The 12,682-nt window shown below is 39.3% G+C and overlaps 1 protein-coding gene across 1 annotated transcript in view; it reads right to left on the reverse strand.

Moving 5' to 3' along the window:
• Positions 1-976: 976 nt before the first annotated feature.
• LOC126176796 (neprilysin-4-like) overlaps positions 977-12,682 on the reverse strand; it is a 796,156-nt gene continuing 784,450 nt past the window's right edge. Inside the window, exons 17-20 of the mRNA XM_049923974.1 lie at positions 12,403-12,470; positions 11,091-11,227; positions 7,240-7,410; positions 977-3,434 (exon numbers count right to left, since the gene is read on the reverse strand). Of these exons, the coding sequence (XP_049779931.1) occupies positions 3,258-3,434; positions 7,240-7,410; positions 11,091-11,227; positions 12,403-12,470 (553 nt within the window). The 3' untranslated portion in view covers positions 977-3,257. The remainder of the gene's footprint in view (positions 3,435-7,239; positions 7,411-11,090; positions 11,228-12,402; positions 12,471-12,682) is intronic.

Raw genomic sequence — 12,682 nt, forward strand, 5'->3', positions numbered from 1 at the left:
CTATTTTACCTCCGGAATATTTTACCCAAGAGGACGCCATCATCATTTAATAATACAGTAAGGCTGCATGCCCTCGGGAAAAATTACGGCTGTAGTTTCCCCTTGCTTTCAGCCGTTCACAGTACCAGAATAGCAAGGCCATTTTGGTTAGTGTTTCAGGGCCAGATCAGTCAATCATCCAGACTGTTGTCCCTGCAACTACTGAAAAGGCTGCTGCCCCTCTTCAGGAACCACACGTTTGTCTGGCCTGTCAACAGATACCCCTCCGTTGTGGTCGCACCTACGGTACGGCTATCTGTATCGTTGAGGCACTCAAGCCTCCCCACCAACGGCAAGGTCCATGGTTCATGGGGAGAATTAAACTATCATTATTGAGAATTGTGCCCCGGTTGTTGGTTTGATTGCATAGTGACCATAATTTTGGTATATACTTTTATATACCTTTTTCCGGCTTACGGTTTGGGAAGACAAGAAACGTCTGTACTTATGATCATTGCGAGGCCGACATTGGTTTCTGATGTTCCGCACCCTCCCGTGATCCTGTACCCCGTACCTTGGGCGCGTATTTGGGTTGAGGGCGTTGCCTATTCTGAGGCGTGCCACTCGCTACCTCTGTCGGAGGCTGTATTGCTCGATCCCTTGGAACTTGGCCTAGCCCTCCCACTCCCACTCCTACTTAACGATAAATCCAGACTTGAGTAAGACCGTATCATATGCCAAAGCCTATTCCTATACTCCATCTCCTCAGATTACATTAATGATGTTTGTTGGTGAAGCACTGAAACATTAATATTCTTTCCCATTTTTACACACTTTGTTTCAACAGCTGCTGATATTTGGATGCAGAAATGATAAACACACACAAACTGTTACTGATTTGGGAAAAGGAATTGTGGCATTATGTTAATGGAAGATATACAAATAAATGAAAGAACTTTTTTTTTTCTTTTTATAGTTACATATGAAATGTATTTCACAATTTGTTCACATACATCATGATGTGATGATAACTTTAAAAATAAATAATGATTGTGATACTCTAGAGATCTATGGTATTTACTTATTCATTTGTGATGAACACTTGTAGTTACCATGAGATCAAAAGGAAAAATAACAGCATTTAGTTTTTAATCAGGCTAAACCAATAGCTCATGAGTGTTCTGTTTCATTTTGTACTTATGTTATAATCCAACAGGTTGAAAGTTGCAGGGAAAAAACCCATGCATTGTCACAGAAACATTTGTAGTACAAAAAGTATACGTCTATGTTGCTGTCAAGTATTTCATATGTTTCGTTTCTAAGATGGTATGTACAGACTGTTGAGGTTTTCTTATAATTCTCTTGTAGACCTTCATAGTTGCCTGTTACATTTGTGGCTTGGAACAGCAAGAGAAACTTACACAACAGTCATATCAGTGCTCCATAGACTGCCTTGTAAGTACATATAGTTAAGTCATTGCAGCAGATAGTCATGGAGTATTTTTGAAAATGGCACTGAGAAGAAACTTTTGGAAATGATCTTTTTTGTTAACAATAATCTGAAATAAAATATTTTCAAAATTGGCAGATAAATGTATGTCCTGTTCTTGAAATCAAAATCCGTATTTGTAACTACTGCACATCGAGAGCTGAATCGAAGCTTGCTTTTGAATGTTTCCTTAAGGGTGGCCAGTATTATAATGCATTGCACATTCCATATCCCCCCCCCCCTCCCCCAATTGATTAGTTGCTCACAAATTTCAGATTAACAGGGGTTTAACATTGAAAAATTCTTTCAGTTAGCAGAGGGGAATATATGAAAAGTAATCACTAATTATGTATAATTAAGCAAGGTTAAAGAACCTCTCATAGCTCAAGAAAAAGAAAACAGTGCTGTTGGAACTAATGACTTAAATATTGTAATGAATGAGAACTTTTGTCTCTCCTGATGCAGGAAGTTGGTTCTAAATGGGTGCAAAAGAAAATTGATGAAACAATCCATCTATCGCGTGTCCCCAGTTCTGGTTGCATAATGCATTTAACTGAAATTTATTGAATTGGGATTGTAGTAACATTTGTATCTTTCTTACTAAAATTGACCAACATCTGTTTATACATTTTCCAAACCAAAGATTTTTGATAAGACATTGAATGTCAGAAGTTGTACTATGGATGCACTTGTCAAGGGCACAGATACTGATTTGAGTGATGAATTTCGGAATAGGGTTTTACAAATATCTGCGACAATTTGCTGCAATGTAATTTTCAGTACTTCTTTGAGAACAAATGCAGTCATAGTTTTTAATTTACGGCACAGAACTGATGACTTACAAAAGAAGTGGAATAAAATATTCAATCTTTGGATGATTATTATCTCATTTGTTACATCCTTGTTAGTGGAAATGATGTGATCTCCTCTGTTGTTGTTGGGTGATACACATCATGTTGCTCTGAAAATACATACAATAATCATAATTTCATGGGTAATGACTTAATTTATAACTGCCATTTAATTCAGACACTGCCTGATATTCTTTACACATCATACTTCTGTATATTACATTAGCAAGATTTCTTGTGCACCCACTTCTTTATCAGTAAAGTATTTTTTTTCCCCAGTATGCCACAACTCCGTTTGAAAATAATTGTGCATTCAGTTTTTCATCCGTCTTTTCTCTTTTTCAGCTGCCTTTGAGTCTGTTACACAATAGTACGAGATTGCTCAAAATATTTTTTCATGATTACATATTCACTCTTTGTTGTTACCAACCATACATTTTTTACAGTTACTCACACACTCATCACAATTACTGCTTCCAAACTGCAGATCAACTTTTTATGTTCTACCTCTGTCACATTCAACAATCTTGAAAGCTTCTAAATCTGGGTTTGCACATCAGTTTCAATCTCACTTGATTGGAGTAAGAATACAAAAATCAAACAATTTTAGAAAATCTGTGCTTGATTTCACGTAAGCCTTATGACACCATAATTGTGACTTGATAGTGATATATTTTGTTTCATTTGAACCACTGAAACTGAATAATGTTCTTCAGTAGAACCTGAGATATGCTTCCTGATGTTCTCTCAGAACTGCAGTTTTAATTTCTCCATGCAGCACTGGTTGTTTGTACCAGTACCATGAAGCATACATATATCTGAGCACATTTATAGATGCACATATTGTCACATACACTAAACACAACATTACATCACTGTCACTGGTATCAGAGGCTCCTTTTTGGCAGCAACTTTTAGTAAGACACAATTGAACTGATTCACCATAAAACACACTTTTTCTCAGGGTTCATTGGGCTTCCTGGCTTACAGTTCCAGGCCTTTGAAAAATCTTCAGAATTTGACAGTGTGCCAATCACTCGATACCTGTTTGGACTGTGCACTCCTTCAACTACCCGTGACTTGAGTGCTCCTTTAGTTGAATTTCCACACCACATCTGCAAAAAGAAAGATTATTAAGTACTAAGAGTATAAAAATAAGTATGTGTCATAATGTACTTCACTCAATGTTGCTTCAGTGTATGGGCTTAATGTAGGAGGTGTAAAAAGATCCTGTTCCTCTTTATTATATGAAAAAGTCCATGTTTTTTAAAAGACAGTTAAATAGCAGCCCACTTCTTATACCTGCTGCTTACCTTGGAAGATAAAACCAGAGCCAACGTAATGCCTTTAGTGAACAAAAAAACTATCAAAATTGAAAGGTCTAAAACTGATTTAGGAGCTTTGGTATGGTATTTTCATAATGAAAGTCTATATGGTTGTGTAGTAATCACAAGAGGAGGAGGTATACTTGGAAAGGGCCGGGAGATACGGAAAGATTTCAATTAGATTACATCATGGTCAGACAGAGATTCTGAAATCAGATACTGGATTGTAAGGCATACCCAGGAGCAGATATAGACTCAGGTCACAATATAGTAGTGATGAAGAGTAGGCTGAAGTTCAAGACATTAGTCAGGAAGAAACAATACGCAAAGAAGTGGGATACGGAAGTACTAAGGAATGACGAGATACGTTTGAAGTTCTCTAACGCTATAGATACAGCAATAAGGAATAGCGCAGTAGGCAGTACAGTTGAAGAGGAATGGACATCTCTAAAAAGGGCCATCACAGAAGTTGGGAAGGAAAACATAGGTACAAAGAAGGTAGCTGCGAAGAAACCATGGGTAACAGAAGAAATACTTCAGTTGACTGATGAAAGGAGGAAGTACAAACACGTTCCGGGAAAATCATGAATACAGAAATAAAAGTCGCTGAGGAATGAAATAAATAGGAAGTGCAGGGAAGCTAAGACGAAATGGCTGTAGGAAAAATGTGAAGACATCAAAAAAGATATGATTGTCGGAAGGACAGACTCAGCATACAGGAAAGTCAAAACAACCTTTGGTGACATTAAAAGCAATGGTGGTAACATTAAGAGTGCAATGGGAATTCCACTGTTAAATGCAGAGGAGAGAGTATATAGCTGGAAAGAATACATTGAAAGCCTCTATGAGGGTGAAGATTTGTCTGATGTGATAGAAGAAGAAACAGGAGTTGATTTAGAAGAGATAGGGGATCCAGTATTAGAATCGGAATTTAAAAGAGCTCTGAAGGACTTACGGTCAAATTAGGCAGAAGGGATAGATAACATTCCATCAGAATTTCTAAAATCATTCGGGGAAGTGGCAACAAAACGACTATTCACATTGGTGTGTAGAATATATGAGTCTGGCGATATACCATCTGACTTTCGGAAAAGCATCATCCACAGAATTCCGAAGACGGCAAGAGCTGACAAGTGCGAGAATTATCGCACAATCAGCTTAACAGCTCATGCATCGAAGCTGCTTACAAGTATAATATACAGAAGAATGGAAAAGAAAATTGAGAATGCGCTAGGTGACAATCAGTTTGGCTTTAGGAAAAGTAAAGGGACGAGAGAGGCAATTCTGACGTTATGGCTAATAATGGAAGCAAGGCTAAAGAAAAATCAAGACACTTTCATAGGATTTGTCGACCTGGAAAAAGCGTTTGACAATATAAAATGGTGCAAGCTGTTCGAGATTCTGAAAAAAGTAGGAGTAAGCTATAGGGAGAGACGGGTCATATACAATATGTACAACAACCAAGAGGGAATAATAAGAGTGGACGATCAAGAACGTAGTGCTCGTATTAAGAAGGGTGTAAGACAAGGCTGTAGCCTTTCGCCCCTACTCTTCAATCTGTACATCGAGGAAACAATGATGGAAATAAAAGAAAGGTTCAGGAGTGGAATGAAAATACAAGATGAAAGGATATCAATGATACGAATCGCTGATGACATTTCTATCCTGAGTGAAAGTGAAGAAGAATTAAATGATCTGCTGAACGGAATGAAGTCTAATGAGTACACAGTATGGTTTGAGAGTAAATGGAGAAAGACGAAGGTAATGAGAAGTAGTAGAAATGAGAACAGCGAGAAACTTAGCATCAGGATTGATGGTCACGAAGTCAATGAAGGTAAGGAATTCTGCTACCTAGGCAGTAAAATAACCAATGACGGTCGGAGAAAGGAGGACATCAAAAGCAGACTCACTATGGCAAAAAAGGCATTTCTGCCCAAGAGAAGTCTACTAATATCAAATACCGGCCTTAATTTGAGGAAGAAATTTCTGAGGATGTACGTCTGGTGTACAGCATTGTATGGTAGTGAAACATGGACTGTGGGAAAACCGGAACAGAAGAGAATCGAAGCATTTGAGATGTGGTGCTATAGACGAATGTTGAAAATTAGGTGGACTGATAAGGTAAGGAATGAGGAAGTTCTACGCAGAATCGGAGAGGAAAGGAATATGTGGAAAACACTGATAAGGAGAAGGGACGGGATGTTAGGACATCTGCTAAGACATGAGGGAATGACTTCCATGGTACTAGAGGGAGCTGTAGAGGGCAAAAACTGTAGAGGAAGACAGTGATTGGAATACGTCAAGCAAATAACTGAGGACGTAGGTTGCAAGTGCTACTCTGAGATGAAGAGGTTAGCACAGGAAAGGAATTCGTGGTGGGCCGCATCAATCCAGTCAGTAGACTGATGACAAAAAAAAAAAGTAAGTAAGTATCTGATAAGAGCGTTGCAATATTTCCTTCAGAATTTATGTGAGTATGCTAGAACATAGGAACACCTCTTAAGAATATCCCAGAATGTACTGACTTCAAGGGCAGGGGGAGGAACCTCCAAAATGCCGCCGGCAACTTCCCTGGGCACGGACCTACGAGGGAACACCCAGACGCTGGGCCACAAGCCGGGTATTGAACCTCGGCGCGGATGGCCGAGAGAGCGCCCGCATCGCAGACGGCGGAAGGTGCGCTCGGGGGAGGGGGAATCTGATATATACCTCACACCTGCTGCCTAGTACAGAAGTAATACAAATCACATGTGTATGATAATGGCAGATGAAATATAAATGAGATCTTTCATTCTGAGGATGTATGTTTGAAGAGAGGGCACAAGAACAAAGAGAGAAAAAATGCTGCGAGATAAACATGTCTGTATAATACTTTGATTGCCACTGATGAATTAAAAAGAAAAAAATCGCCAGCTCTGGGTGCTGAAAATCTGCTCAGAAGAGAAAGAATCATTGTCAACAAATGACTTATTACTGAAAATTCTTGCAGTGTTGGTAGCTCTCATTGGGTGAACTGGAAATTAGTGCAAGACCTAGCAGCTGTTATTTCCAAATGAGCCTTCTTAATTTGACACTATAACTGGGTCATTCATGTAACTAAAATTTCACATGATGGCAGCATGCTTCAGTGAAATCACACCATTTAGTTGCATGGATATTCAAAACTCCTCGACTTTTATGTCTACAACTTGGTCACATAACATTACATTATACAGAGTTTTGTCAGACTCTGAGGAACTGCTTACAGTCACATAGCTTTTGTATTGTGAGAATTACATCTATGTTCTTAAAATCTACCAGATGAAAAAAAAATAGTAGTTTAAATTATTGCACCAGGGTAATTCACTTTTGTTTCAAACCAGGCATGTTTTTAATCATCACATACATAATATTTTGACTGGAAAGGGAATTTGCCAGTAAGATCTTCCATGTGATCATGATACATGTTACTACAAGAAAATTGTCTGTCTATTCATCCTACCCTGCAGGGGAAAATAAAATTTATTATGTTGTATTTTCAAAGGAACCTGGATTATTTATCATTGTATCCTAATCTTTTAAACAATGTAATCCCCATATATACAATAATACTTACATGTGCAAAACCGATGTAGAACAGCTGCTCTGGTGAATACTGTGACAAGCCAGGAAGCAATAATTCAGTTTGATTACCATGCCTTGCTTGAAACTTTTGATACGCTCTTAATGCTTCTCTGATGCCTCCATTGTCAGCAATGTTTTCACCTTGAGTATTGATACCATTAACCTACAAAAGACACCATTTATCACTTACAACAAAGTGCATATGATATAGCTTAGGAACTTGTTTTACACTGTAATAAGTGATACATGTACTGAGCTCTAACTACAATGACATTCTTATTAGTAATAATTTAATTTAATCTGTTCAGTATGATGGTAACTTTTGTCATTTCTCATGTTAGGATTAGTTATTTTTATGCCTGTGCTCTTTCTGCATTGCTATGTCAGCTGTTGAGTGCCAATGTATACGACAGCATAAGATAAATCTTATGAAGAACAAGTAATTACTTATTTGTGTTGTATATATCACAAATGTAAATGAAATGAATACTCAAAGATTGAAATATTTGCTGTCTACCAAGTAGCATCAGCAGTAGCAGGTGGCACATACTTAAATGAAGGAGAACGTTAGCTTTTGGAGCCAGAGGTTCCCTCTTCTATAAGAAGAGAGAAAGGAGTTGGAGGAAACAAGACTATAAGTAGAAAAGTCACTGAAGGTCCTATGCCAATTAAAACACAGCAGGACACTATGAGAGCATAAACTGTCGATGAAATATATGGGACAATCAAAAAGTTTCCATTTGAAGGCCATACAGTCCAGAATCAGTATGACAATCAGGCAAAATCACTTTGAGAATTTAAGCAATCATCCCACCAACGCACTAGGCTGAAGATAGCCATTTGGGAAAACACCGTGCCCTGCGGCATAAAGAAGTGTGTAACTACCTACTGCACATCCTCACCTAACAAAAACTGTAGACCTTTCAAAATCTTTTTTAACCCTCGAGCGGGTGCGCCGTTTTTCACAACACGAGCGGGCCTGTGGCACACTTTGTACACATGAAAACAATAGGTTTCCTTACGTTACCAAGGCAAGTCAAATATGCTCAAAATCACAGTTTAATCTTAGTTTATTTAAACAAGGAGAAAATAAACTTACATAATATGAGTCAATCTGCTGTTTTATTAAACAATAATGAAATAAATTTTCACTATAACTCTCTTTTGCCAAAGACAGGTGTTAAAGAGACAGTAATGACGCATTTGGAGCATTAAGCAGTGCAGTTGCACCAGATCTCGGGCATCTGCTTATTGGATCACTTAATTATCTCATAGACAACTGCTTCAATGTGGGATTATGTTGCTGGTTTGTAACTGGGGTCATTTTTTTGAACTGATCGTAATTTTTTTCTCGCCTAGCTTGCTTTGTGTTTTATATTACTACCGCTCACTCGGACGTATGACAACACAATTTATCGCTGTGTTACCTGAAGCAATACTGAAGGAATAGGTATAGGCTTGAAGTTGTGAAACAAAAATGGAACCACACAAAATCATTTTACTTTTGGTCGGTGGACTTGATACACAGGCACGCCCACTCGAGGGTTAAGGGACCAAAGATGTGATAATCACGTGGGGAGAGATCAGGACTATAGGGTGAGTGCTCGAGTGTCTCCCACTGGAGTTAGTGTAACTTTTGAGTTACTACATTTGTGATACGGGGCACGCATTAACATGTAGCAGCAAAACATCTTGCCAAGCGTCATTCCACAATTGTGGTTTTTGATGACATGCTGCCCTATAACTGCTCCCTGATTGACATATCTATTGGTGTTTGTCCTTTGGTATCCAAGAAAAGAATAACAGCATCTTGGTCCCATTTGGATGTGTATGGTAAAAATTTTGTCATAACTCATGTTTTCACATTTACTGCACGCACATTAGAAAGACACAAATGCCACACTAATCCCTTGCCTACCTGTTGGTGCTCATATACCCACATTGGAGTCATGGTACACTTATACAGGGTGTTACAAAAAGGTACGGCCAAACTTTCAGGAAACATTCCTCACACACAAAGAAAGAAAATATGTTATGTGGACATGTGTCCGGAAACACTTACTCTCCATGTTAGAGCTCATTTTATTACTTCTCTTCAAATCACATTAATCATGGAGTGGAAACACACAGCAACAGAGCGTACCAGCGTGACTTCAAACACTTTGTTCCAGGAAATGTTCAAAATGTCCTCCGTTAGCGAGGATACATGCATCCACCCTCCGTCGCATGGAATCTCTGATGCGCTGATACAGCCCTGGAGAATGGCGTATTGTATCACAGCCGTCCACAATGAGTCTCTACATTTGGTACCGGGGTTGCGTAGACAAGAGCTTTCAAATGCCCCCATAAATGCAAGTCAAGAGGGTTGACGTCAGGAGAGCGTGGAGGCCATGGAATTGGTCCGCCTCTACCAATCCATCGGTCACCGAATCTGTTGTGGAGAAGCATACGAACACTTCGACAGAAATGTGCAGGAGCTCCATCGTGCATGAATCACATGTTGTGTCGTACTTGTAAAGGCACATGTTCTAGCAGCACAGGTAGAGTATTCCGTATGAAATCATGATAACGTGCTCCATTGAGCGTAGGTGGAAGAACATGGGGCCCAATCAAGACATCACCAACAATGCCTGCCCAAACATTCACAGAAAATCTATGTTGACGACGTGATTGCACAATTATGTGCGGATTCTCGTCAGCCCACACATGTTGATTGTGAAAATTTACAATTTGATCATGTTGGAATGAAGCCTCATCCGCAAAGAGAACATTTGCACTGAAATGGGGATTGACACATTGTTGGATGAACCATTCGCAGAAGTGTACCCGTGGAGGCCAGTCAGCTGCTGATAGTGCCTGCACACGCTGTACATGGTACAGAAACAACTGGTTCTCCCGTAGCACTCTCCATACAGTGACGTGGTCAACATTACCTTGTACAGCAGCAACTTCTCTGATGCTGACATTAGGGTTATTGTCAACTGCATGAAGAATTGCCTCGTCCATTGCAGGTGTCCTCATCATTCTAGGTCTTCCCCAGTCACGAGTCATAGAATGGAATGTTCCGTGCTCCCTAAGATGCCGATCAATTGCTTCGAACGTCTTCCTGTCGGACACCTTCGTTCTGGAAATCTGTCTCGATACAAACATACCGCGCCACGGCTATTGCCCCGTGCTAATCCATACATCAAATGGGCATCTGCCAACTCCGCATTTGTAAACATTGCACTGACTGCAAAACCACGTTCGTGATGAACACTAACCTGTTGATGCTACGTACTGATGTGCTTGATGCTAGTACTGTAGAGCAATGAGTCGCATGTCAACACAAGCACTGAAGTCAACATTACCTTCCTTCAATTGGGCCAACTGGTGGTGAATAGAGGAAGTACAGTACATACTGACGAAACTAAAATGAGCTCTAACATGGAAATTAAGCGCTTCCAGACACATGTCCACATAACATCTTTTCTTTATTTGTGTGTGAGGATTGTTTCCTGAAAGTTTGGCTGTACCTTTTTGTAACACCCTGTATATGCTACAGCAGCACCCTCAAAAGGAAGCTTAAGCAACAGTTAAAATTAGAAAACCTGAAATCAGAATCAGTAGCAACAGAAAGGGCAGCTGTAAGTCAGATATAAGGGGAGATCAGACAGAAACTAGAAGTGTGGAAGGTACTGGTTTATGTGTATGTGTGTGTGTGTGTGTGTGAGGCAATTCCTGAAAGCACTTTGATGAAGAAAATGTGAGCCAGTAACGTCAGGATCCCACATTACCATGTTCATTATGATTACATAAAACGAGAATATGAAAGTAACTAGCTGTGTAACTATATACACTTACCGTGAAATTATCTCCAATCTCATTAACTTGATAATGGCTGTACTGGTCTACAATGCACTTGACACGCTTCTCATATTCCGTTAGAGTTGTGTCTGTCCACCATTGTTTCAAATTTCCATGCTTGTCGTAACGACGCCCTGTAAAGATATTTTGGAATTTGTCAAAATAAGTCAGAATAGCTTTTATATTGACAACTAAAAATACAAGTAGATCAAATGCACAGGTTTATAGCTGTATGAAATGAACAGCACTTAAAATAAACATCAAAGGCAGGCAACCATTCTGTTGAATGATGGTTGAAAACAAAGATGTATTTGAAAGGTGAGGCGGTTACATTTATTTCCTCAGCCATGACAGTAGCTACAGTCTGTCAGTTGTAATTCAGAAGTGAGATGACTGGATACAGAGGGTAAATGATTGTAGAATGGGTTGGTGGCTGGGAGAGGGGGGGTTGAGGCCTATGTGGACAAGGAGGGGTAAGGAACTGGTGGGGGGGGGGGGGGGGGGCAGGAGAGAAGGTGATGGGTAGCTGTCATGACAGAGGCAAAAATTTGAATTAATACCCATATCGGTAGAAAGCAGTAGAGGGAGAGGGAGTGATACTGTTGCTTTTAAAGGTGAGGCTCCTTTCATGAAAAACTCATCATCAAAATCTCCACTAGTTCTCATTCTCAAAACACACTCTTCTCTCTCCTTTACTTCTCATTTTACTGTCTTCATCTTTTCCTCTCTTGTCCTACTCCATCATGATTCTCTCCCATTCCAACTTTTAACTCCACTAGTCCCTCCTCCTCCTCCTCCCCCCCCCCCCCCCCCCCCTCTCTCCATCCTCTTTGTTCTACTAATAAACAGCAGTAATCCACATTTTGCTACTACTACAGAGAGCTTTCTTTCTTTCCATCTGTTGATCTTCTGCTTCCTACCACGTTCCTTCTATCTCTCCTTAATACCCTTCTTGCATACCCACTGCCACAATCCTCCCACCTGTCTCTCAAACCAATTTGACTGGACAATCACTCACAAACAATAAGAGTTTCCAAGGTCACAGAGGTGAACTTTGAGATGACTGTGTGTGTGTGTGTGTGTGTGTGTGTGAAAAGTAAAAGTTTGTATCTAGATTGTCTGTCTGATCTTTTAAGTGCACGTACGTAACACCTATAATTTATGATGGAATGGATGATTATTATTACGCTACTGTTTATTATTTTCTCCCTGGGATTTATGTTATTGTAATTTATAACAGTGGAATATACATTTTGAGAAAATTATTTGTGAAAATAATGATCTAGAGTGTGTTGATCTTGATGCTTACCTTGATCATCAAAGCCATGAGTTAATTCATGCCCCATAATTGCTCCAATAGCTCCATAATTTAGTGACCTGCAAAGAAAAATAGCAGAAACTGAATTGCAGCATATTGTAAAGATAATTGATAAATTAGTAATGATAAAACTACACGGCTTGTTTCTGCGATGTGGCATAACATTAGAATCTTAACTTTTGACATAATCATTTTCTCACGGCTGGATATTTAAATTATTGTGTTTTTTTACCATTCACACAGCATTCTAAAGAGTCAATATAATCTTAAT

Source organism: Schistocerca cancellata, chromosome 3 (genome assembly GCF_023864275.1).
Source record: "Schistocerca cancellata isolate TAMUIC-IGC-003103 chromosome 3, iqSchCanc2.1, whole genome shotgun sequence".
In the NCBI taxonomy this organism is placed as follows: domain Eukaryota; kingdom Metazoa; phylum Arthropoda; class Insecta; order Orthoptera; family Acrididae; genus Schistocerca; species Schistocerca cancellata.